The sequence below is a fragment of the Rhinolophus sinicus genome, linkage group LG09, assembly GCF_036562045.2.
Source record: "Rhinolophus sinicus isolate RSC01 linkage group LG09, ASM3656204v1, whole genome shotgun sequence".
Lineage (NCBI taxonomy): Eukaryota > Metazoa > Chordata > Mammalia > Chiroptera > Rhinolophidae > Rhinolophus > Rhinolophus sinicus.
The window spans coordinates 68,678,379-68,706,042 of NC_133758.1; the positions used below are offsets into that span (position 1 = coordinate 68,678,379).

Sequence of the window (27,664 nt, forward strand, 5' to 3'; positions counted from 1 at the left end):
TCCACTTTTTATCTATTGTGAACATTTGTTTACGAGTTTTTGTATGGACATTTTCACTTCTCTTAGGGTATATACCTAGGAGTGGAATTGCTGGATCATATGGTAATTCTATATTTAACCATTTGAGGAACTGCCAGACTATTTTCCACAGCAACCGCACCATCTTATTTTTCCATAAACCATGCGTGAGGATTCAAAATTCTCCACATCTGTGATAACTGTTATGTCGTTTTTATTATAGCCATCCTGGTTTGTATGAAGTGGTATGTCATTGTGGTTTCGATTTGCATTTCCCTGGTGGCTACCATACTTCCTTAAGTACTCATTTTTTCTAGACACAGATGGAAAGTCGGAATAAACCTAGCAGATGTAAGAGTTAAGAGAATTAAAATGTCATTTTTACAGAGGTATTTTAGGTAGAATTAGTATTGTTCTTTCTGCCCTACAGGAAAAAATGTTGTGGATATTAGCAAAAGATTAAAAGAGCCTAAATGTCCACTAATAGGGGACTAGGGATGGCTACACCTAGTGATTGTTCAGGGATGGACATGTGAGAGGCCACCTTGGTATTTCTGCCGAAACTCTCAGGGAACAGGCGTTGTCCTTGTGAGACTGCTGATGAGCCACTCAGGCCTGGAGCCACCTATGGCCACACTTACCAGAACATGTCTGAGAATGAAGCCAGAAAACAACTTTAGAGCAGCTATGCCTAATCCTTGGAGTTACAAACTCCTCACTGAGGACTGTGATATTGGTTTGTGTCACCGACAATTGAAAAATTCCTAATTCTCAATGGCTGGATATGTCAGGCTTGGCACAATCTGGCAATGGACAGACAGCTACTAATGGAGAAACCTGAATGAATGGAACGTGAACTCTTGTCTACTTTTCCTTTTCCTTTTTCTAGGTAATACGAGATTTAATGATTTTTATTTAAAGCATTCATGGGCTGAAGGACTATGAAGATGATTGAAGGACTTCTGATATTAAACAGAATTTGTACTCTAATCATATACTAGGACACAGAATTCATTCAGGATTTGAAGAGTCAACTCAAATTTGGTTATTTCTGTGTTGACAGAAAGACAGTTAATTCAGCATCAGATAATAAATTTTCAGCATCAGGTAATTTTCTAAGCATAGGGATGATGGCCAATTCATCTTTGTCTAAGGCTGGGAGTAAAGTAGTTCAATGTTCCACAAATATTTCATTGAAGATCTCTCCCTGAATGAGTTTCTTATTAGATCATCTGGCACAGAATCAAGAAAGACAATTTGTTTCATACTACTGAAAAAGCTTAGCAGAAAATGGAGCACTGTGGGGGCTGAGTGAATAAAGTACTTACTAAAACTAGGAACATGAGACATAAAAGCACACAATGAGTAAATGTATTCTGATTAGATGACTTTATAAAGATAAATGCATTGATCATTACACTCTACATTGTATTCATGTTGAAATAATTATTTTGAAATAATTATTTGAAATATTTATCTTGAAATTATTTGAATTATCTTGAAATAATTATTTGAAATAATTATCCAATATTTTGTCTTATTTTCCTTGCGCAGAATATTATGCACATGGATTTCAGCTAACATTATTGTAGAAATAAAGGGCTTTAAATAATTATTTTCACAGCCAAAGAGTTCAGATTAGAATAAACTATGGTTGTTTATCAGATGTTTATTGTTTTTATCTGTTATTAGTATATTTATTGCTGTTTCCTATTTATTTTTGTTTATTACCCTATATTTAAGATATACCTTTTTCTTTTACAGCAAAGGAATACACTTTCTTGTATATTATACTTTAGCAGTACATCATAATTTTTTCTTCTGTACAGATTATATAATGTATTAGCAGTATACTACAATTTTTTGTCATAAATTAAGATACAATTTTTTTCTAGATGTTGCCCCTAACCCAATAAATATTTTCAAATGTCTGTGTTTGTATTTCATTTCTGCTTGTATTTTTTTGCTTGCATTAAGATTTAACAATGTATAGAAATTTCAAATTAACTGACCTTGTCCATCATTGTGACTCATCTGAGCACTCAAAAATTGTTTCCTTAGTTTATTGTGAACTTATCACCAATCCTCAGTTAATCAATCTTTCTAATTATTTAACTGTAATTTTGCAATCCTCACCTTACCAATTCAATTTAAAAGTAGTACTTTCAAGTCTTTAGTTAAAATTATAGTTGCTTTTTTTCATCTTGCTGAAAACCTGAACACAGATATTATTTTAGTTCTATTTTTTTATTTTTTGGCTAAAATTTGAAACATTTTCCCTTATTGTTCTTTTTTTGTTCCCCAAAGATAAAAAGCTTGATTTATTTATTCCCCCACTTCATTTTTTGATTTCCTCTTTAATCCATTGGTTATTTAGTAGCATATTTAGTCTCCACATATTTGTGTTTTTTTCCAGTTTTCTTCCTGTAGCTGATTTCTAGTTTCATGCTACTATGGTCAGAAAAGATGCTTGATATGATTTCAATCTTGAATTTATTGAGGTTTGTTTTGTGGACTAATATGTGATCTATTTTGGAGAATGTTCCATGTGTACTTGAAAAAAAAATGTGTGTACTCTGCAGTTATTGGATGAACTGTTCTATAAATGCCAATGAAGTCAATCTGGTCTAATGTGACATGTAAGGCCATTGTTTTCTTATTAACTTTCTGTCTGGATGATCTATCCATTGGTGTGAGTGGCGTATTACAATCCCCTACTATTATTGTATTACTATAGATTTCTCTCTTATGTGCACTAACAACTGCTTTATATACTTAGGTACTCCTGTGTTGGGTTTGTAGATATTTACGATTGTTATATCCTCGTACTGACCCCTTCATAATTATGTAATGTCCTTTTTTTAAACATTTTTTGTTTTAAAGTCTATTTTGTCTGATATAAGTGCTGCTACCCCAGTTTTCTTTTCATTTCTATTTACATGGAATATCTTTTTCCATTCCTTCACTTTTAGTTTGTCTTTTGATTTGAACTGGGTCATGTTTTTTAATCCATTCAGCCACCTTGTCATTTTATTGGAGTATTTAATCCATTTACACTTAAAGTAAGTATTGATAAGTATGTACTTCTTGCCATTTTGTTCATTGTTTTTGGATGTTTTTATAGTTGTCCTCTGTTCTTTTCCTCTTGATCTCTTCCCCTGTGGTTTGCTGTTTTTTAGTGTTTTGTTTGGGTTCCTTTCTCTTTATTCTCTGTACAAGTATATCTTGTGTAGGCTTTTGGTTTGTGGTTATCATAAGGTTTATGCATATCATTCTATATCTGTAGCAGTCTATTTTAAGCTGATAGGCATTTAAGTTCAAATACGGGGTGTGATCAAACAATATGGTGAATGTTTAAATTTAAAAAAATTTATTAAAGACACATTGCCATTAACCCCCCTCAAAATACTCCCCCTTGCTTTGAACACACACACTTATCTCATTGTTCTTGCCACTTTCTGAAGCAGTTCTGGAAGTCCTCTTTTGTGAGTGTCTTTAGTTGCGCTGTCGTGGCTGCCTCAATGTCCTGAATTGATTCAAAATATTTGTCTTTCATGGTCATTTTTACTTTAGGGAAGAGCCAGAAGTCTCACAGTGCCAGATATGGTGAATAAGGTAGATGAGGACACACTGTAATGTTTTTATTGGACAGAAATTGCTGTACCAGAAACAATGTGTAACATGGAGCTTTTCTGTTGTGATCAAGAAATACAGTGACTGCTGCTGCCAAGTGCTATCCAACGGGATCTTCAATACGGGAAGTGGTGCATCAATCCTTAGTAACAGTATGTGACAAATTTCAACTTGTTCGGTGCAGGCAGTAGGGTGTGAGCTATGGTTGTGAGAAGGTGCGTTTTAAAATGTGCCATAAAGGAGCAGCTGCTGGCTCCATTGGTTAGAGCAAGAGCTCTGAACAGGGTTGCTGGTTCGATTCCTACATGGGCCACTGTGAGCTGTGCCCTCCTTAAAAAAAAAGAAAGTGTTGTAAATCATCATCCATTATGACAATGCTCCGTGTCACACATCGCTTCTGGTATATGGCAATTTCTGTCAAGTAAAAACATTACAGTGTGTCCTTCTGGCTCTTCCCCCAAAGTCAAAATGATTCAGGACATCGAGGCCGCCACGACAGTGCAACTAAAAACACCCATGAAAGAGGACTTGCAGAACTGCTTCAGAAAGTGGTAAGAACAATGGGATAAGTGTATTTGAAGCGAGGGGGAGTATTTTGAGGGGGATTAATAGCAATGTACTTTTACTATAATGTTTTTTAAACATTCACTGTATTTTTTTATCATACCTCGTATATTCTATAAGGACTAATTTTTACTCTCCCCTCCACACTTTGTTATTGATGTCATGTTTTAGATATTTTTGTGTTATGTCCTAACTACTTATTATAGTTTAAGTCTGATACGTTTTTCTTTTGACCTTTGTAGTAGCTTTTTAAAGTGTCTGATATATTGTATTTATTACATTTTCAGCTTTACCTGTGAGATTTTTTTTTTCCTGTCTCATCCTTTCATATTTCTGGCTATGGCCTTTCCTTTTCTGCTTAAAGAAGACCCTTTAACATTTCTTGTAAAGCTGGTTTAATGGTGATGAACTCCTTTAGTTTTTGCTTATCCAGGAAATTCTTTATCTCTCCTTCAATTCTGAATGATAACCTTGCTGGATGAATTATTCTAGCTTGTACTCCCTTCTAGTCTGTAAAGTTGCTGCTGAGAAATCAGCTGATAGCCTTATTCCCTTTGTATGTAATTCGTTGTTCTTTCTTCTCGTGTCCTTCATGATTGTCTCTTTAACTTTTGCCATTTTAATTGCAATATATCTTGATGTGGGTGTCTTTGGGTTCATCTTGTTTGGAACTCTGTGCCTCCTGAACCTGGATGTCGTTTCCTTTCCCAGATTAGGAAAGCTTTTAGCCATTATTTCTTTTTATTAATATCTTCTTTCTTTCTTTTTTTAAATAAATTTTATTGGGGAATATTGGGGAATAATGTGCTTCTCCAGGGTCCATCAGCTCCAAGTCGTTGTCCTTCAGTCTAGTTGTGGAGGGCACAGCTTAGCTCCAAGTCCAGTTGCCGTTTTCAATCTTTAGTTGCAGGGGGCGCAGCCCACCATCCCATGTGGGAATTGAACCAGCAACTTTGTTGTTGAGAGCTCACACTCTAACCAACTGAGCCATCCGGCTGCCCCTCAGCCATTATTTCTTTAAATGAAGTTTCTGTTCCTTTCTCTCTTCTACTTCCGGTCTCCCTACAATGCAATGGTTTAAGTATAGTTGTTTTCACTTACTTTCTGTCTATTTTCATTTTATGATACAATTATATAATACTTTACATTTATAATGTATCTTCATATTCATTATCCTCAGTATAGTTTTTTCACCATTTAATACATATTTCACTGTTTTATGGTCATCTTAATTCTCTGTTAACTCTTCTGTCATGAATCCTACTTCGTGGGACATGCTGGTGAAAACCCAAGCTGATTTTTGTATCCACACAGATGTAGAACAGTGATTCCTAACCCATGGGCACACTGTCCAAAAAGGAGGTCCCAGAGGCCCTCTGACATCGTTTTAATATCTAAAACAGCTAAAGGAACTAATCTATGTATGTTATGATTATAAAGGTTAATTACATTTCTTCTTGTGGCTGGAAGTACATAGTGGAAAATCTGGTTACCAAAGCCTTTATAGCCAATATATTATTTGGATTAATAAAAAGAGTATAAATAAATTACTACTTAATAATTACATTTAGGCAGACCGAATCTGTCAACACATGGAATCTGCATGGAGACTAGAAGGATAAGTAAGATTCTTGGAGGTAAAAGGCCTTACAGTACTTGTTAACTAGACCCAAGGTTTTGATTTTTGGATTTATTTAAAATACACCTCCCAATACTATAAATTAGTTAACTTTTTTTGGATGTAACAATAGTATTGTGGTTATGTTTTTCCAAAGAGTTCTTATCTTTTAGAGATATGTAGAAATATTTACCAAGAAAGATGATATCTGAGATTTGTCTTAAAATAATCAAGCACGGGGGTGGAGGAGAGGTTTAAAATGAAACAAAATTGGTATAAGAAGCTGGGTGATAGGCACATGGGGATTCATTTTATTATTCTATTTGCTCTTGTATATGTATGAAAATAAACAAAATATTAAATAATTTTTTAACAAAATTAAAAGTTAAAAAATTGTTTTTGTGACTTCATAATTTGTCACATTTTGAAGCCATTCAACGAGTATCAAGTATTATTTTATTTTTCCTGGATTTTATTGATTTTGACACCATTATTCAATCTTACCTTTTTCTGAGATGGTAATTACCATACATGAATATTTCCTAAGTATAAAGTCTAAAGAGACAAAAGGTGCATTCTATAAACAATGATTTCATGAAATGTTGGCTTTCTTTTCCAGTGATTAAAATATCAGGATTATTTAATTATTTGAGACTTGACTGAGAAAAATACGTACTTTAATCACACCTAAGTTTGGCCTAATTTTTTTCCTGCCTAACATGTGTTTTTACTTGCTATAGATTCCATATTTCAAAGGTAAAATTGTTCAAACTATTAATCTATTATTTAACATAAAAGCACATGAACTTACAACATTGTCAGCCCAGTCTGCTAGTACTGTTGAGATATAGTTCACGGCATTAAGAATTGCGCAGTATCGAAAGCCAAGGGAAGCTCTAGTCTCTTCCTTCATCACCTGAGTTAGTCGTATCCTAAAATCATCTACTAAGTCCTTCTGTAACTCCAGGAACTGCAGCTTTCGGGAAGCTGTGGGAAGATTTTTATACCTGTCTGTGGAGAAAGTTAACAAAACATATGAAGGTTTTTGATACTGTCCATGATGTAGTTTGAGGTTTTTCCCTATTGACACGCTTTGGTGCCTTTGTCAAGAATCAGTTGACCATTCAAGTATGGATCTATCTCTAAACTTTCTAAAGATGTGGGTTTCACAAGTATATGTATTTGTCAAAACTCACTGAACTGTATATGTAACATCTAGGCATTTCACTGTATATAAACCATGCCTCAATTTTTTAAAAACATGTATGAGATAATTTTATGTAAATATCCCTCTATTTCTTCAACAAATAAATGACATTTTTTAAAAAGGAGGGAGGAACTAGGATAGGTTAAAAGACATACATATTAATAATTTACATAGTGGATGGGGGGAGGGGGGTTCACACAGTGTGAGGGATATAAATGATAAACGTCTAAGTTTTGCTTTGTCTTGTGCACCTGAAACTAATTAAAAAATAAATAAATAAATTTGGAGAAAAAAAAAATTAAAAAAAAAATAATTTACAGGTGAAATGGTAAGATGTCTGAAATATTCTTTAAAATACCTCCAGGAAAAAAAGTTCAGGAAAAAAATATATAATAGAAAAGTGGTAATTGTTTTGAATCTTAGTAGCAGATATCTGATGGTTCGTTATAGTATGCTACTTTTATGTATGTTTGAAAATTTCCCTGATAAGACTTTTAAAAGACATGAGTTTTTCTAAATTTATTTTGTTTTAGTATTTTTCATGTTTCTCTTACGGTTAAAAATATGGAATTATTTACTGACTAGGCTGGAATGACACTTCTTTAGGTTACATATACAGGCCCAAGAAATGGACAAGATATTAGAGGACAGTGGCACTGAGGGCTCAGTGACACCTGGAGAACCAATGTGGATGGCTACAGGCCAACCAGGCTAGAGGCTGCTGGGCCACCCTCCAGCCAGAACATTCTTACACAATAACAAGAGTGCCTCCAATCCTTAAAGTTGCTTTATTTTACTCTTCTGCAATCTTTAATATACCAAAGTAATGTATTTTGATATTTAAAATTTAGGTCAATCACCATTTACTGAAGACCCAAGCTAAATGGCAAAAGAATGAATTCAGGTAATAAAATTATATTCTTATTTGTTTTTATATAACCATTCAAGAATTTTGCCCCTCATTTTAAGATCTTAAATTATTAAAAATCTGAAAACAGGCTGGCCTGGTGGCTCAGGTGGTTGGAGTGCTGTGCTGCTAAAGCCACTGAGGTTGCCAGTTCGATTCCCACACGGGCCAGTGAGCTGCGCCCTCTACAGCTAAGATTGTGAACAATAGCTCTCCCTGGAGCTGGGCTGTGGTGGGCTGCTGTGGGCTGTGGTGTGCTGCTGCAAGTTACCGTGTGCAGTCAGTAGACAGGGTGCGTGGCCGTGGACTGCTGTGTGCTGCCCCTGTCATGAGTGGCTGGCGGCTGGTGAGAGCTGCCATGACCTGCTGTGAGCAGCCGACCGATGACTGGTGACCAACTGCCTCAGCAGGGGGGGAGCGCAAGGCTCATAACACCAGCATGGGCCAGGGAGCTGTGTCCTACACAACTAGGCTGAGAAACAACAGCTTGAACCGGAGTGGGAGGTGGGGAGGTGGAAGAAAGGGGGGAAAAAACAATCTGAAACCTAGAATATTGCACTACAGTTCTGCCAAAATAGAAACTGAATTTGCAGATCTTATAATAACCACTATGTAATATTAATTTTGTTCAACTACTTTAAAAAGTACCATGCGAAGAATCAGTACCCTTAAAACAAAGTTGTATCTTAAAAGACTTCCACTTACCAGTTATAACTAATAGTAGTGTCATAAAAGTTTCTGCACAGTCTGGAACTTTCATGTCATCCACATCAGTGATATCCTTATACTGGGATATCCAGGCAGCTTCTGATGAAAGCATTGAGTCCATTTTTTGAAGAGCAACTGATGCAAAAAAAAAAGGATTATGTCAATTAAGTAGTTATAGTCATTCCTAATTTTTCAACTCACAATTTTTTAGGAATGATGACTTTCCTATAAAAAAATAAATCCACTACCTCCTACTAGTTGCACTATATTTAACATGCTTTATTTTAGGGTTAAACAAGATACTTCTCCCCACCAACCATACCCCAAAATCTTCAAAATAGTTATACTAACTAGACAAGCTACATCCAAAATGATTCTTCCAAGAGCAGAAATACCATACATAAAATCTATAAGACAGTTAACTATATACTCTACTGGCTTGAATATTACTCTCTAGAAACATGTAGAGTGCAATTCCAGAAAAAACTAATGTTTGATGAGAAGAAAATAAGATGACCTCTGAAGGCAACTTGGTAAACCCTGACAAAGAAATATTTAGGTGGCTCTAATTTCTACCCAGAACTAGAGGAGAAAAACACCAAAAATTAATCCCACCCTATGGCCACATGAGCACTTACATTTTCTCTCTACAGTCAACCATCTCTGAAAGCAGGTTTCCTCTGACAGAATATGCATACAATTAGCAAAAGTGCCAGGATAGCTGTGAACACTGTGTAGCTCCCTTTCAAACAACAGCACCTCATCCACCAAATGACAGAAGAGATTGTCATCATAGAGCAGACAAGGAATATCAGCAGCTAACTTCTCCAGAACCAGCATCACAAGGCCCCGAGAAAATTCAAGCTAAAATACATAAGCATACAGCAATGGGAATGTCAAGTTGTTCATGGACACAAATTGTAAAACTGGCAGGCTTAGGATCAGTCTCTTACCCTTGCATTTACCGAAGAGCCTACTTTGTCTAACATGGGCTGAATCTTCTCATCCAGAAACTCAGTGTGATTCCCAATCCACATAAGCACCTGAGCCAAGTACCATTCAGGCTAGGAAGGAGGTAAAATAGTTTAAATTCTTTAGTCATTCCAACTAGAAAGTTACAATTAAATAAATGGCTTTATTTCATTGTATACATACAGCACTTACAAAAATTATTTGAAAATTCCTATATGTAAGAGCACAGTTTCTATTCTGAACTTTAAACTTAGGCAAAGCTTAATAATCAAATGTTTCCTAATGTGCTTCCAACAAATTCCAATAATGTGGCTTAAGTCAATTAAGTCATACATTTACAATGCCCTGTGTATTTAAAACCTAGCACTTTGTGTATTTAAAACCTAGCACTTTTCAAATGTGTAAAATGGTATCACAAAGAACTGATGACCTTTAAATTATTTTTTTGAAGTAACATTCCAATATAATTTTTAAACATTTTCGGCTTTTTCTTTTCAAAAGGTAAATTAAGGAAAAAATTTGGCTGGTCTACATTACAAAAAGTACGCATGCCTTAAAACAGGTACAATTATAGAAAAGGAAATATAAGTATGTAGCTTTTTAAATTGTCCCTAGAGATGATTCTACAAACCTTCCAAGTTTTGTTAACAGCAATTCAAAAACATTTACTGAATAGTAAATCCCTATTGTGTGCTAAATGCCAGAAATACAAAAATAAGGAAGGGGCAACCTCTAATCTCAGGAGCTGCGTAGTTTAGGCTTGATGTCAGAGTACCACGTCTGTTGGAACCACACTTTAAAAAGCAGCCAATATAACTCACAATTGTCTTACCACAAACTATTACTGCTTCTACACAAGGTTTAGGTTTACTGCTTTTTCTCACTTACTGCTTAGTAATTGGTTCTACTCTTCTTTCCACCAACAGCCTATGCAAAAGAGGACGCCCATAAAGTATAAAAGAACACGATGAACTTAAGTACCAGAAATCCACTGCCACGCTACTCCTTCCTATGCAAACATAACTGCCTTTCCCTTGATTCCTTAGAAATTCTAGACAGCCTATAAAATCAATGAGTGGTGTAATCTGGTATTTAATAACATTTAATACAAAGCACTCACTGAACCCCTCTGCTACTTGCCCTGCATGAGATGTAGCGAAACTCAAGGATAAACAAGGTAGTACCCACCCCCTAGCTACAAACAAGGTTATAATTCTCAACAAATTCAATCAAATTTCATTGAAAACAAATGCCTATGATTTTTTTTAGATCAAATTAAAAAATCTCACCAATATGCCCAATATACATGGATGTAGTCCCTCAACTAAAATGTTGGTGATGTAATAACTTCCTTAAGCCATTTTCCCATCACTTATTCCCATACTCTCTTGCACAGCTACAAATCATTTTAACATCAGCAACCCTTTTCAAAAGCTAATGCTCACCTACTTTTTGACTGGCACTTCTCTTTCTAAAATATTTATAAACCTGAAGGAGCAATTTGCATGGTAAAACACATGTGGATTCAGTTGTAAAAAGTGCCACAGCAAATGCTACAGCAAACCCAGGTGGAAACTTGAGAAACTGGTCAGATAATATGATAATACATGAGCTGATTCCTACAACATAAGTCCCAAAATATATACATAAAGGGCAGTGACAAAACAGGAATTTATCTCTTAGAGAAAAAACAGAAATGTGAGTAGAATCAGATTTTAACTTAAACCAGGACAAGCACAGAAACACTTAACATTTGCTATTAATAAAAACCAAGGACAAGAGCTGGCAAAGCATACCTTGCTTATAACATTAGTCTGTCGGTTCCCTCTGAAGTGATACCTGAACCTCTTCTGAAGGGGAGTCAGCATAATCTGGACGGGCAGGATGACAGAAGGGGATGCGGGAAGAGAGTATTTTTCTGGAAGTTGTTTTGGCTCAGTAATTAATTCATCTCTGACATAGTCAAGTCAAGGAAAAAGAATCAAAAGCATACACACACACACACTCACACGTATGTATGTGTATATATACATAGAATACATTTTCCCAACAAATATATAAGACTCTAAGTAAAATTATAATACAGATAATATGTAATCTACCTTTACATTACATGATTTCAGTAAAAAAGTGTGGAAAAATGTTACTGGAATTAATCTGTAAGTCTTTCCTAAAATAAAGAGTAGTAGTAAGGAAACACATTTGAGTAATCATTTCATTAAATTAACTGAGTTACTAAGGTTTCCTCCCAATTGCCCATTTTTTCTATTGTCCCAAGAGACTACATGTGAGTCATACTTGGGTCAGGGTCAGTCGCATAGTTCAGGCTGACCCACGCCCTCCCACACACATGCAGTTCACTTTGAAAGAGAGCAATTCACCATTCCACCGGCATACACAGATCAAGTCCAAACCCAGCATTCCCATTTGGCTTCTTGGCCACTTTCAGCAAGTTATACTCTCTAACCACAAATCTACTGTAGAAAATTTTAGTAAGTCTTAACTCCAACAAAGATACGAGGTTTGCAGTTTCAGAAGCTGACAGAACAGTGTCTCCAGGTTACCATACACCTCAGGTGCACCGGCTGGTCGACTTAAGCCAACAGTTTGAGCCTGGGGGGGTGTGAGAAATGGCCAGTGAAGCTGTGCTAAAATTTCCTCAAAATCACTGTAACAGAAAAGTAACACCCATATTTCAGTGAAATACAATAATCACCAAATATCCATCTGAAAGCCATTACCATGAAATATGAGTAAATTCCTTACCTTGTAAGCTTGTCCTTGAGAATTTTATGCCAGAATTTAACAGTGGCTCTTGTGAAACTAAGAAGATGAGTACAAGATGATTCCTGAAGCCTGATGTCAAGTTCTGCCATGGACACCAGAGTAGAGGCTGCCTCTGGGACATTATTGGTCATCAGATATTGCTGAATCTTATCACTGCAAAACAAGGCAAAGCGAACTTTAAAAGACAGTTCAAATGCAGAAAAAGTGCTTCTCCCTCCTTTTTTCATATAAAGTGCCATCCAGGGAGGAAGGAAGCACCATGCTGAAGTGGCTCTTTTACCTGCTACCCACAGCTCTAGGAGCCTGAGTCCTCCAATTCAGCATCCTTCTGAGCACAGCGGTCCGTGTTCAGGACCCCTCCTCACACCTTCCCTTCTCACTCCTCCCAACAGAACAGACTTGTCCTGCATCACATTCCCTCAAGCACCACTCAGTTCTCGTAAGTCTGCCTCTTTACATAAGTCTTTAGTATCTTAATCCAAGGGAATAATGTAAGTAACATCTGGTAAAGTCAAATATGGTAGTCTTCAATGTTTACCTATTTTGCCCAGCTGAACTTGACTACAGGAAACTTCAAGAGGTGGTACCTCAAAGTCCAGTTTTTTCAAGTTACTGTTACCTAGTGAAGTTCCAGATAAAATTTAAGGTAAGTTCTGCAGTAAGGTAGCAAACTCAAATGCCCACAAAGGCCTGATAGGTAACGCAAATAAAAACAGTGAAGTGGGGGGGAACTAATGCATCCTAAGGCTCCAGCCAACTATTGCCACACTGGAGAGTGGGTCCAATGTAGCCAAATCTTGTTGTTGTTGTTTTTTTTTAAGGAAAACCCAGCCCACAGTGGCCCATGTGGGGATCAAACCGGCAACCTTGTTAAGACCACCACGGTCTAACCAACTGAACTAACCGGCCACCCCAATGTAGCCAAACCTTAACATTTTTCTAGAAAAGCCAGAAATCAGGATTTTTGTGTAAAATCAAATCAATTCTTCAAATTCTTTAAAACAAGCCAAATACAACATGTCTTCAGGACAAATTCAGCCCATGAGCTATTCTATAAAGCAAAACATTTTATTTGAAAATGAAATGTTTCATTTGATAAAAACAACATATTCCATATCTTAAGTCACCTAAGAATAAGGAACAAAATCTGACTTTTCAATAACGAATCTCCGTTCAGGTGTCACTTCCTACAGGAACTCTGAAATAAGTGCTGTGTCCCAGGCAGCCTGCGCACATGCTCCCGGGCACTTGGCCACTGCGCTGGAAAAAGACCATACGTACGTGCTAGGACCCTGTCCCGGTTTGCTGTGCTGCGCTTCCGCTCTGTCCCTAGGGTGGGCACAGCGCCCTCCTTAGGACAGGAAGGAAGGTGCAGCCCACTCTGCCAGACTCCACCACACACTACCTGCCGGTAGTGTTTTTATCTTTCCTTTCTCCACGAGCCGCTTGTTTCCCAGTGTCACTGCTTCAAGCCCCAACAAGAATACGAAGCTCCTGTTTGTATTACTGTCAGCCCGTTTGCACATCCCCTACATTTATTCTCTCATGTTCCTTCCTTCTCCTTTTCTAATAACTTATTCAGATTTCCAACAGATTTTCTTTTATTGCTATTATCAACATTGGAAAACACTCTTTTTTTCCCAGTGGGTGTCAACAAACCCACCATTTCTTCAATTAAGGCCCCGGTCGTTCTTTGTGGGCTTATTCTGATGATCAACATGCACAAGTGACTGCTCCTGTGGAAGGGTCTTCCCTGTGCACGATGGAACATTGCCTACGAACTTCTCACTGATTTCCCACTTCAAAGACATAAATCCACACTGAGGGTTGCACTACGTTAAAACGAAGACTGCCATATTTAAGAAATGTTTCAAAAGAATTTAAAATGTGCAAGTAACCACAGGATATAGGAGTACTGCTTTCTAGGACACAATGAAATATATCTCCACACAACACTGAAGCATGAATGACATTCAGAGCCAGGAAAAGCCGGGGTAATAGGGCTCGTTCATAGCGATACTGCTGGACTGCAGTGTTCAAGAAACAGAGTTCATTTAGTTCTAGGAAGAAGAAACTACTTTAAAAGAGAGAGAGAAAGTGCTACAGAATGAAAAACAGGTCACTAGAAGGAAATTAGATAAGGAAAGTCTCAGACCAAAAGGAATAGAAATGTATCACAAAAGACCTACGGGGAAGAACACGTTATTAAAAAGAGAAATTAACTGTGCTTGACTTGATTATGAATTTGGTTCCTATTCCTAATATAACTCCATGGACATATTTTCTTTTAAACAATTCCAAAATCAGAAAAAGGCTACCCATAACCATGATCCTATTTGAATTAATCTATTACTTTGGCTACTATAAGAGTGAGGTTTTTACTTGATAACGTTATGTTATTGTAATAACAAGGTTATGAATATTGTCCCTGATTGGTATTTTCTTTCAGAGGCGCAAGGGAAAATTAAGTAAAATAAAGCAAGGTTTAAAATTCCTTCACTGCAAATAATTAATCTAAACAACCAGGAGATGCTCTAAAAAGCTGAAGTCAATTTCCGGGATTGCTAGTAACACTACAATCTGAGGTATATCGCTTTTTCTGTAAAGGTAAAACTCGTGTGCAAAACAAAGATTTTCATATTGTACTGATATGCAAAATTCTTGAAAATCTCAGGAAATATATGCAGGACAAAGTAATATAGTATTACTCTTTGAAAGAAATAACAAAATATGTTAACTATGATACATTGTAAATGGTACATCAAGACTCTTGGTTGACTTTTCTCCCTCAAGTCTCCAGACAGAAAGAGTAGTGAAAACAAAGCAAGGATGGAATAGTAGTTCAGAGGGGCTGAACTCTGTCATACCAGTCTAAACAGAAATGTTAATTTAGCTCGTTGAAAAGGCAAAACTAGACACTTACAATCAACCACCAGCAGTATGTATTCAATTCAGGAAGTACTTTTCCCCCTATCCACAAGAAGCAGAACTCTGTTATTCATCTAAGAACACTGTGTAGCTCTTATTAGATGATTCCCACTGAAAAAATTTCAAATTATAGAGAAAGCAATCCATTTCATTAAATGACTATCTCTAAAAAGTAAAAGTAAAGAGGAATATTACCACACTGAGAGGTTCATTAATTTGGCATTATAAAAAATAGTTTTTATCAGGTGTTCACAATACAACCATAGGACTTAAAATTTGTACTTAGATTACTTTCTTTCAAATGCAAATTAAGCTCCCTGAAAAGTTTATGTTCATTCACAATAAAGGAAAAGAATCATTATCATGATGCTATTTTCATAACAACTAGTAAAATTACATTATTATAATCTTCAATTAAGTCAATTATTTAATGGCACGCATGCACTCTCTAAGCCAGAGCCTCAAAGGAAAAATAATAATTTTGAGAACAAAGAGGCCCATTTTACCTTAGTTCTTCAATTTGTGAAATCCATTTAAGGTAAGCAAGGTGCCTTTCAAGCTCTTCAATTTGGTTAATCATGGCCCCGAGATCTTCCATCCAGGGCTGAGCAGTCAGCAAATGGCTGTTAATGGAACTGAAGAGATGAGTTTCTTGCTCCAGAAACTGATTAAGGAATTGCTTGGATTCTTCTGCATTTTTTAAGGCACTCTGAATTCTTTTAGGGATTTCTGATGAAATTGTAAGTACCTGACCATACCAACAACAAAAAACAGCAGCAATCAGATAAAATTTTCATAATCCTTTTTATTAGTTCATTACCTTCAAAATACATATTTGTTCTAATAGAACTGAAAACTGTCAATTAAAAGAAAGGTTTGATTTCTGCATCCTGTACCGGCCAAACCTAAACATGAAATGCTACAAGTAGACATGTGTCGGGAGGGGCCTGTCACATGGCCCCTGTAAGCATCTATGGATCTGCTTTCATGAAGCGCAGTACTTTCAGAGGGTCCAGCCAGAGAACGCTTACACACGCTTTATCTACTAATCCTTTTCCTTCAAAAACAAATGAAGCTCTGATTCTAAAAGTCTGGGTATCTGTATTTTGCAAAAGTTCCCCAGGTGATTGATTTAAGGCCAGGCTGAGAACCACTGACTTGGTAATATGATCTAGCAGGTAATGCCTTTAGATATGGTATTTGTTAAATGCATTTTTCTTATAGCATATGGAAAAACAGATTATCAGGCATTACCTGTATAATATAAAGTATAGAGGAATTTCAATTTAGTCACCGCTGATTAGGTACTTACTCTGTACCAAGCACTGTACCAGGGATAGACATAAACAAGTCATAGCATCTGCCCGTAAGCTCAGTGGTATGGAAGAGAGATGTAAGCAGATATTTCAACAGTGGGATGAAAGCAATAAAGAGATGTGCTAGGTGCAATGGTATAGTAAGGCAGTGCTTCCCAACCTGAACGTGCAGAGGAATCACCTGGAGGTCTGGTTATAATGCAGACTCAGTAGGTCTGAAGTGAGGACTGGAATTCTGTACTTCTAACAAGCTCCACACTTTGAGTAACAAGGTTTGGAAATGCAAGGCAATTGTGCTTGCATGGCTCATACACATACTTTTGCAGGATGGGTGGGAATTTTTTACGGAACTTTGGAAGGAAAGGGCATTCCAGGCAGAGGGACAGCTCAGTCACGATCAAAGAGCAGCAAAGAGCTGAGTAGAGCACAGAATATAGCTCAAATGCAGGGAGAAGAGATGAGCCAAACAGGTAGGGAGAGACCAGATCCCAGGTAGCATCTTGTACCTTAGAAGAATGTGGGCTTTTTCCAATAGGCAATGAGAAGCCAGTTAGTTTTTAATAAGAAGGAAAGTTCAGTTAGATTTATGACTTAGAAAGGTAAGGTGATGAACAATTGTTTATTTTCATGTTTGTTTAATAATAAAAACTGGAAACAGCAAAAATGTCTACCAGTAAGGGCATGGTCAAATAAATTATGTACAGCCCTATTTGAATATCATAAAACCATTAAAATAGAGTGATAGTTACAAGAAGTGGAGTACAGCATTAGGAATAGAGACAGGAGACAGTAGAAATGTAATGGCTCTGTGCGATGTCAGAGGGGTAGTAGATTGGGGGAGGGGAGCTATCACTGTGTGAGGGATATAAATGATAAATGTCTAACTATTACATTGTTTTGTACACCTGAAACTAATAAAAAAGTAAAAAAATAAAATTCAACTTCAAAAAAAAAGAGAGCTATATACAGAGATAGGAAAATAAGTCCTGTATCACATTAATTGTAAAAAGTTAAGCTGTGTATATTTTAAGTAATATATGCTCGTATACATAAAAGATTTTAACTATAACTATATTTTTATATTTGCTTTATTTACATATAATAAGATTCCTGTAAAAAATAAAAAAGAGAGTTACTATGGCAGTATGAGGAAAACAGAAGATGGGTAAATGCAAGAGAGAACACAGCCCTGAACTTGAACTGAGGTGGTGCCAGCGCGGTGAGAACAGGGTGACAACTGGAGATGTTAAGAAAGCAAAACTCGGATGTCTTGGTGATGGGGGAGGAGTAAGTGTGATGATGAGCAACCTAGAAAGGCTCCTACATTTTAGGCCCGAGTGACAGGTAGATGGTGGCGCCATTTTCCAAGACAGGGAAGCATTTCAAGAGATGGATTAGAACAATTTTGGATATGCTGAGGTTAAGGTTCAATTAGGCACTTAAGCAAAAGCTTCCACGGTCATCAGGGAAACAAGTTTGATTCCAGTGAGTCAAAGAGCAAATGGCAAATTAGGAAGTGGAGATATATAAAGTAAGATGACTTTTTGAAGAAGCCTAACAGTAAAAGGAAGGGACTAAAGCATACTAAAAGATGAGGGAGCATTTGTTTGTTCAGGTTCTACGGAAAAGATCTGTGTATGTCCATATGCTGAGGGGACAGGACTAGCTGAGGAGCAGAGGATGAAATTATAAAAGAGTGAAGTAAGTTCACTGAGGTGGCAGGTAGGATCGGGGTGGGAGTAAGGACTGCCTTACGTTGATCCTCTGCTGAATTAAGAAATAGAAATGGCTGCAAATAAGTTTGTGGAACAGACTGTTTAATAGATTCATGCTATATGGCCTCAGTTTTTTCTGTTTGAGAAAAGGAAAGGACAGATTGGCCAGGTTGGGTAGGTGTCTTGGGGAGAATCTGGAAGGAGAGCTGGGGGCCATAGCAGAGAAGGCAACGTTCCCATGGAAGGACTGTCAGGTGGGGCAGAAGATCACACATGTGAGCTGGCATCCATCCACTCAGCTGCATTTCTTGCATAGGAGCCCACACCTTGTCAGAAGGAGTGGAAAGGAGAACAGAGCTGGGCTAAACCTAGAGCCTAACAGGAGACGTGGTGGAAAGACAGGAAGATGGAGAGGCCTGAGATGCTAGGAATGGGGAAACATGATGACTGACAACCTGAGGCTCACAAACCAATATATCTACACAGAGTTTATTTAACCAAGTTAGTATCACACAATTCAAATCTCTTATCTTTGACAGACACATTGTTGCAAGTACAGGGGACTCACTTATTAGGTTGGTGCAAAAGTAATTGCGGTTTCGAAGGTTAAAAATACTTGCGGGCAGACGGGTGGCTCAGTTGGTTAGAGCATGAGCTCTGGGCAACAGGGCTGCCGGTTCAACTCCCACATGGGCCAGCGAGCTGCGCCCTCCACAACTAGAATGAAGTCAATGAGCTGCCGCTAAGCTCCCAGGTGGCCAGATGGCTCAGTTGGTTGGAGAGCGGGCTCTTAACCACAAGGTTGCCAGTTGGACTCCCGCAAGGGATGGTGGGTTGCACCCCCTGCAACTAAGATTGAACAAGGCACCTTGAGCTGAACTCCCAGATGGCTCAGTTGGTTGGAGCGCAGGATCTCAACCACAAGGTTGCCGGTTCAACTCCCACAAGGGATGGTGGGCTGTGCCCCCTGCAACTAACAATGGCAACTGGACCTGTAGTTGAGCTGCGTCCTCCACAACTAAGACTGAAAGGACAACAACTTAACTTGGATGGAGCTGATGAGTCCTGGGAAAAACACACTACTGTTACCCCATAAACGGTCCTGGAAAGTACACACTGTTCCCCAATAAATTCCTGTTCCCCTTCACCAAAAAAATCTTTAAAAAATAATAATAATAGGGCCGGCCCGGTGGCTCAGGCGGTTGCCGGATCGATTCCCACATGGGCCAGTGGGCTCTCAACCACAAGGTTGCTGGTTCAATTCCCACATGGGATGGTGGGTTCCGCCCCCTACAACTAAGATTGAACATGGCACCTTGAGTTGAGCTGCCTCCTGGATGGCTCAGTTAGTTGGAACGCATCCTCTCAACCACAAGGTTGCCAGTTCGATTCCTCGACTCCCACAAGGGATGGTGGGCTGTGCCCCAGCAACTAGAAAACTGGCAACTGGACCTGGAGCTGAGCTGCGCCCTCCACAACTAAGATTGAAAGGACAACAACTTGACTTGGAAAAAAGGCCTGGAAGTACACACTGTTCCCCAATAAAATCCTGTTCCCCTTCCCCAATAAAATCTTTATAAAAAACAATAATAATTGCAAAAACCGCAATTACTTTTGCACCAACCTAATAATTTTTTTAAGATTACATTCATGGTTTATTTTTAAATTATGCTAAGCAATATGTTCATGTAAAAACAAAAAACTTGAAAATACAGAAAGATATACAGAAATCACTTTTTAACCCATCACCCAGAAATAACCATTATTATAATGTTATACTTATTTTCACCTTTTCTCCTTTTGAGTGTATATATAAAAAATTTGGAATGCCTATTATAACATTTTTGTATAGCATGAAATTTATTTACATGTAAAAGCACTTTAAAAGTCATGAAATGCTACTTAAAATATTAGCTACCATTATGTTTCCAAGACATAAATCATATCAGTAGGAACTGTCACATAATTTGCAAAATACCTAGTATATTATATGTCCTTAAAACCTATTAAACAGTTTAAAATGATTAGATGGTTTGTCACAATCTATATCTTCAAAATTCCCTATATAACAATGGTTATGTTTATATTAATTATAATGAGTATACTACTGATATTATTTCAATGAGTTTTAATACTTACCTGTCCTTCTAACTGCATTTTACTTTCTGTCATTTGTTCTATGAGCTTATCAAGTTTCTTTAAAGATTTAAGGTCATTTCCAACTTCCTTTTCTATAAATGCAGACACGTAGGAAGAGAGATCACCATTATCTGTACATTCATTGACTTGTTCTTTTTCAACAAGAGCTGCAATATTTATGTCACCTAAAATGAACGAATAACAATTAATCAACACCAGTAAGTACAATGGAGTTAAATGAAATGCAAAAGATATACAAGGCAATACATCTACCTTCAAAAGTTAATAAAGAAAACACTGTATGTGGTATATGACGTGTGTATGTGTGTGTGTGTGTAACCAAATGAATAACCACAAAGCAATCTATCAATCAAGTATTACAAAATGCTGAAGAGATGAGGAAATTCCTCAGAATGAAGGAAAACCTCCTAAAGTCCTAGTAACCACAGGTTTCAACAGATGTTAGCATGACAGTGCAGTTACAAATATATATTAAACATTTCCAGGAGACCTTATATGTTAAGAATCTATTTTATTACTGGGAAAACAAGGACAAATCTGATTTTATTGGTATGGTTTTAATTAGTAATATATTTCCAAAATCTGTAAGGAACCAGATGGTATGGTCTAAATAACAACAAAGGAGGACTCTGACTTCAAGATGTCAAGAAAAAAAAATAGTATTAAAAAATTTCAACTATAGGAAAAAATTTTGAAATGAGTAAAAACTCCTCCTTATATAAGAGCAAAAAAGTGTTAAAAGCTTCAAATGCCATTGTATGAAGATGTCCATGTCAGAAACAGAAAAAAAAATTTTTAAGGAAATGAGAGAAAACACAAATTACTAGGAAAAATTCAAAATGGCTAAGGCATGCACTAAATTGTACAGTCTTAAGTGAGAATCTTTCCATGGCAAATAAACTAGACTTGGATTAATTCACATTGGACTTATTAAATGTGACAAAACAGGTGATTTGGAACCCTGAAGCCATTTCTTGGAGAAGAATATTTCTTCAGAGGCAGAGGCAACATTTACTAGCTTTGGATAGTTTTGTCTCATCCCATTTAGTATGTGATATTTCCCAGAGTCCACTCCTTATAATAATTTTTCCATTTTTATCTAAACAAAACACTCAAGAAAACAAACTTCTAGTAAACACATAATCCACTTGAAAGGCAATTAAATTATTTTCCACTGTCCTAGATTTGTGGACCAACAGCACTGCTCCTTTTTCCGAGTCTCTCCAGGTATACCTTTGCTGACTATGCCATGTTGGCTTTCTGAACGTGCCCCGACCACCACAAACCTGAAGGCTGGCCCACAGCAGCTTCTTGGCAAAAGAAGGTAGGAGTGACATGACCCACAGCTGGCTGCCATAGCTTTCTCCTTCCACTCCACCCCAGTGTGCTAAGATAAACTATTTCCCTTTGAAGTGTCTGTTTCCATGTGTCAGCTCTCCTCTTTTGGTTACTTATGCTTTCCTTCTTTCTGGAGAAGTTTAAAAACCTGAAGTTTTGGTCAAACTTGGTATAATGGTAACTCCATTTCACTGTGCAGTCATTAAGTTACCTAATATTAAACATGCTCAATTCTACTCAGTCCACAACTTGAATTATTCCATTTACAGGGTTTAATCTCCCTAGATTTGAGTAGTTCCTAGGGACTTAAAAAAAAAAAAACTAAAATAATGTAAAAATTTAGAGGCATTGCCATTGATTTCCAAATGAAAACAAACGCTACAAAATAAGGCCCCAGGTAAAGTAAGAGTGGACTTCATAGAAACCAAACATTAGAATAAACCTGAACATACAGTGCCTTTCTCTACTTCAGGTTTGCCTGAGGATTTGGTCCTCTGTAAACAAACCATTGATGGTGAGTTTATGAACAAATTAAAAACTCAATGGTACTAGCACATTCTTAGTAACAAGGACAATAGCAATTTCTTAAAACAAAAAAGGTGTGTGCATGAGAGATAAAGTTGGGGGAACAATACAGAGCCTCTTGGGGAGCAATGCTGGTTGGACTTCATTTCTTTCACCTCTGTTCTTCCTTGGAGCTGCCCTTATAGAACCTGGCTCTTTACCAAAAAATGAAGTTTTAAGACAGAAGGAGAGAAAGACAAAAAGTTATAATCAGCCTCACTACAAAAAAATTGTCACTTCTGACAAAATGAAAATATGAATAAAGATGTGCCTAAATGCAAAATGTAACTATCAGATACTGTTCAATTATTTATATAAACATTAACAAAATATATACTGTTTTCGTATTGGGTATGTTCGTGTTTCGTATTGGGTATGTTCCTCTCAACACCCCCAAAACAAATTTTCCTTTGTTTTATTCAACTTATAAGAATTGAAAGCTTGTTCCTATGAGAATCAGTCGCCCACTAATAGGTAGAAGCAAAACTAGCGTTAAGTCTATGCCTCAACTACCCAACTCTGAATTGTAGTATCTTCCCAAACTACACTTAAAGATTGTAAATGGGACTAAAATCCATGTTTTCTGACTCTCAATCCAATATTCTTACTTTCTTCTTCAAATATGAGCAGAATTAGCTGGTCCACATCAGACTTTACTAACACAGAAAACCATTTATGGTCATGTACAGGAATTACAATGTCTTCTCTTTTTTTATCTTAAATAAAACAACTGAGTTATGTGGTACATCTGCAGACACAGAGGCAGGGCTACGTGCAAAGGGACTATTTTGTGAATGCTAAGGGAGTAAATTCTATCTTCACTTTTTAAAATATTATACTCTTTTTATATAACCAATTAAATGCAGCATAGTACATTCTTAGTCAAATTACGTTCTTCAAAATAACACGCTAGTGGTTTGGAGGGTTTTATGTCTCTCCTATTCTCTACTTTTTGTACCGAGCATTACTATAAATTGCAAAGAAGTGGCCCTAGCCAAAGGAGGGTCAAGGGCAAAGTCTATAGTCTGCATCGATCATTTTACAAACATGAGAGCTCAATAGGCACCAACTTCCCAGACATGAATGGGGCAAAGGTGGAAAAGGGAAGGGTTTAACTGAAAGAGATGGGGTACTCTCAAATCCTCTGAGGAAAAGGAGCTGTGTTGTGGCAGCTATGATTGTCAAGTGCTATGGAATACTAAAGGCTTTCTTTCTGATGCAGATTACATCAGTAGGCAATGTTAAGGGCAAGCCTAGCTCTTAAAGCCAACACGGTAACATGGGCACCTTTTTCTCTTACCACTACTCACTCCCAGACTATTTTTGCCCTGGTCAGAAGAACCAAAAACCCTCTGATGGAATAGCTGCTACATGCTTTTTGCTTCCTCCCCCAATAAATTCCACTTCAAAAACCCCTGAAGATTCCTTGATTTCCAAAAGCCTGCCACGCTTAGCTCATTAAAGTAAAATGACAAATGTCCACATCCCTGACATATGCTCCTGTCCAAGGTAGGAAATGGAGGTATTGACCTTTTCTCTCTTCCTTGTCCAGTCCAAGATCCAGGAACCAAGTTATCCATTGTGTTCTTTCCAGATCAATTTTTAAGTGCATATTCACTGGTCAATTACAGCTAAACAATGATCATTTGATTTCTTCGAACCCAATTAAAGCGATAGGCATATCTTCTAGATCATTAGCCCCTCCAAACTCCTGATGCTTAAAAAGTTGATGCTTCATTAAAATATTAATAACAGGCAGGCCCCAATTATTTTGAATTAGTCTGATGGGCAGAACTCCGGTGAAACCACTCAAGTCTCTGCACGAGGTAGGAGTCAGGAAGTGCTCTTCTCTAAATCATCCCATATTTTACAATTTTAGAAAGACAAAAAAGAAATGTGTATAACGATCATCAGTATTTAATACTATGCAAGCATTCTATGCAGGAAAATAAATACTTCATCTAAAACATAACAGGGTAAGACCCTTCTCGGATGCAGACACTGGAAGGCTGAGTTTGGAGAGCTGGCTGGGTAGACAGTGCTAAAGTTGTTTGGAGTCGCTTACTTTTCTCCTTGCAGTTCTTCCTTTCATCATCACTTTCAGAGCAGCACTAGAAGAAGAGGTGTAACAAACACATTAAGACTTAAGTAGCAAACGAACTCATGCAAGAGAACATACATTGGAGGACCACGAGGACCCAGACCCCTTCCCCCGTGGTCGCTGGCCGGAGCCGGGCCCCTTCCTGAGCGACCAGGGCTGTTTGATGCAGTTTCTTAAAGGGCCACCACTGCCACCTCCCCAGGACCGTTGGCGTTACCTTGCCTAGCCGCCAGGGTCACCTCCCCAGAGACAAGTGTCATCTCACCGGGATCGCCACAGCAACCTCTCTGGGACTACCTCCCCTGGGAGGTCTGTGCCACCTCACCAGGATTGCAAGAGCCATCTCCCTCGGGCCACAAGAACAACGTCCTCAACCCGGCCGCCACGGAAACAATTCCCCCTGGGAGATCTGTGCCACCTCACTGGCCCACCAGTGTCCCCTCTCCAGGCCATCAGGGCCGCCTCACCGGGGTTGCGGGCGCCTCGCCCATCTGGCCGGATCCGAGCATCGCGCCTCCGGGTAAATCCTCGGCTCCAGGAGCAGCCATCGTGGCGTGTGGAGCCCGGCTCCGGCCAGCGACCAGACACCAACTCAGTCTCGCAGACTGCAGGGCGGAGCGCCACCGCAACTTCCTTTCCCCGTCTCTTTGGCTTCTTCCTCTTCTCCCAGAGAGGCCCTGTCGTCGCAGCCGCCGGCCTGCGCGGTGGCGCCCCCTGCCGGCAGGGGCCGGGACGGCCGCTCAGGAATTGGGCGCAGCCCCGGATGGTCTCGGGTGAAAGGGGGCGGTCCTTCCCAGCGCCTGTAAAACCTCCTCCAGCTCACTGGGGCTCTTAATGATGGAGCTTGAAGATATCCCTCCCTCAACACCATAAATTCAATATGAATCATTTCAATTTATATTTCAGATGATATTCCAGATGAAGGTGTAAGGAGGGGCATGTTGACTATCTTTAATGTAATTTGGTTGGGCTGTTTAGTTGGAGAATTTCCAATGTCATTATTTTTGGATCTTTCTATTCAGGCTGATCAGATTCAACTAGAGATAACCCTCCAATTTCTGCCTGGAGAATGCAGATCTGGTTATAAACTTTCTGGGAGCTGAATAGAGGAAAAGGATTCTGCATTTAATATGCACTTTACCCAGTGCCAATACCCTAAAATACCTGCTCTTTGCCGGATAGGAGGAATAGGAGATACCTGATGGCAAGAGATAGGTAGAGGACCCTGGGATTTGACTTCAAAACAAACATGGAAGGTGGTGCCGCAGAGACATAAATAAGGGTGGAGGCCAGAGCTGCAACCCTTAGAGGAAACAGAAACCATTCAGTGAGGAGAAAACTTTTTAAAAAATTATATGGGGACAGCTGGATGGCTCAGTTGGTTAGAGCGCGAGCTCTGAACAACAGGGTTGCCGGTTTGATTCCCACATGGGCCAGTGAGCTGAACCCTCCACAACTAAATTGAAGACAACGAGCTGCTGCTGAGCTTCTGAGGGACGGCCGGATGGCTCAGTTGGTTAAAACGCAAGCTCTAAACAACAAGGTTGCCAGTTCAATTCCTGCATGGGATGGTGGGCTATGCCCCCTGCAACTAAAGATTGAAAATGGCAACTGGACTTCGAGCTGAACTGCGCCCTCCACAACTAGACTTAAGGACAATGACTTGGAGCTGATGGTCCCTTGAGAAGCACACTGTTCCCCAATATTACCTAATAAAAAGAAAATTATGCATATAATCAGTATCTTGAGATATCAGATACCATTGCAACCATAAAATAACAGTATATATATATATATATATATATATATATATATATATATATATATGATAGCAGAAATGAAAAATTCAGTAAAAGTTGAAAGATAAATGTTGGGACATATTCTAGGGGAAAAACAAACAAAAGAACAAAGAAATGAAAAATACAAAAGAAAAATAATAAATTAGAGGACCACTCCAGGGGACCCAAAATCTGAAAAATAAGAGTTCAGAAAAAAAAACGGGTTAGGGAAGGCATGATCATCAACAAAACAAGAAAATTTTTCCAAACTAAAAATCATGAGTTTCCAGATTAAAAGAGCCCACTGACTGCCCAGCACCTGGATAAAAATTGACTGACCCCAAGGCTCATCATTGTGAAACTGCAGAGTACTGGGGGCAAAAAGATAACCCCTAAGCTTTCGAAGAGAAAACAAAGGCTCAAGACTCAGCATATCTTTCAATTTCTCAACAGTTACAGAGAAAGCTAGGAGACATAGGAGTAATTCTATCAAATTTCAAAAGGAAATTTATTTCATACTGAAAATTTAGCTTTACTAGTAAACTACCAATGAAATGTGGGTAAAAAATAAAGGTGTGTCAGACATTCAAGGTCTCAAAACATTTCCCTTCTCCTTTCCCAGGAAGCTACTGGAGGTTCTGCTCCACTAATATGAAGGACTAAACAACAACAAAAGAAGATATAGGATATATTACATGGAAGATACTACAGAGGAGAAAATGAAATGATGCCTGGACAACCCTGTGCACTAGACAGACTGACACAGGTCAGAAGGTATCAGGAGAAACTCCTTGAGAAAGATGAAACTGATAGAACACCTTATCTATCTAAATCTCTGGAGGAATGGAATTTTTTTCCACAGGACTTTACTGGGGAACAGTGTGTACTTCCAGGATTTTTTCCAAGTCAAGTTGTTGTCCTTTCAATCGTAGTTGTGGAGGGCGCAGTTCACCTCCAGGTCCAGTTGCCATTGTTAGTTGCAGGGGGCACAGCCCACCATCCCTTGCGGGACTTGAGGAGTCGAACGGGCAACCTTGTGGTTGAAAGCCCACTGGCCCATGTGGGAATCAAACTGGCAACCTTCGGCGTTAGGAGCACGGAGCTCCAACGGCCTGAGCCACCGGGCCGGCCCTGGAGGAAGGGATTTAAACAATCATTAAGAAGTTGGGGCTTGGCTTCGTGATGAATAGTAAACAGAAATAAGATAATTATTAACTGTGGGAAAAACAAAAAGCTGAGCAGGAGAAGTAATCTTAGTATCGGTCCTATTTTGTCCAAGATGTGAGTACTGTTTGCCTAGCTAAAATGAAGCCCAAAAAAATCTTTTTTTTTAAGTACAGTATTACTATA

At 38.2% G+C, this 27,664-nt stretch overlaps 1 protein-coding gene across 3 annotated transcripts in view; it reads right to left on the minus strand.

The window, feature by feature from the left end:
* The window catches only part of RINT1 (RAD50 interactor 1), a 28,676-nt gene extending 3,494 nt beyond the window's left edge, over positions 1-25,182 (minus strand). The window contains exons 1-11 of one of the 3 annotated variants that reach the window (XM_019745378.2): positions 25,004-25,182; positions 24,501-24,546; positions 20,513-20,697; positions 15,849-16,090; positions 12,394-12,567; positions 12,146-12,295; positions 11,424-11,580; positions 9,609-9,719; positions 9,294-9,519; positions 8,653-8,790; positions 6,645-6,844 (exon numbers count right to left, since the gene is read on the minus strand). In XM_019745378.2, the coding sequence (XP_019600937.2) occupies positions 6,645-6,844; positions 8,653-8,790; positions 9,294-9,519; positions 9,609-9,719; positions 11,424-11,580; positions 12,146-12,295; positions 12,394-12,567; positions 15,849-16,090; positions 20,513-20,697; positions 24,501-24,546; positions 25,004-25,084 (1,710 nt within the window). In that variant the 5' untranslated portion in view covers positions 25,085-25,182. Of the gene's footprint in view, positions 1-6,644; positions 6,845-8,652; positions 8,791-9,293; positions 9,520-9,608; positions 9,720-11,423; positions 11,581-12,145; positions 12,296-12,393; positions 12,568-15,848; positions 16,091-20,512; positions 20,698-23,965; positions 24,547-25,003 lie in introns of those variants that run through there. The other 2 variants (XM_019745379.2, XM_074340595.1) reach the window with 2 other exon arrangements.
* Between the last annotated feature and the right edge of the window lie 2,482 nt (positions 25,183-27,664).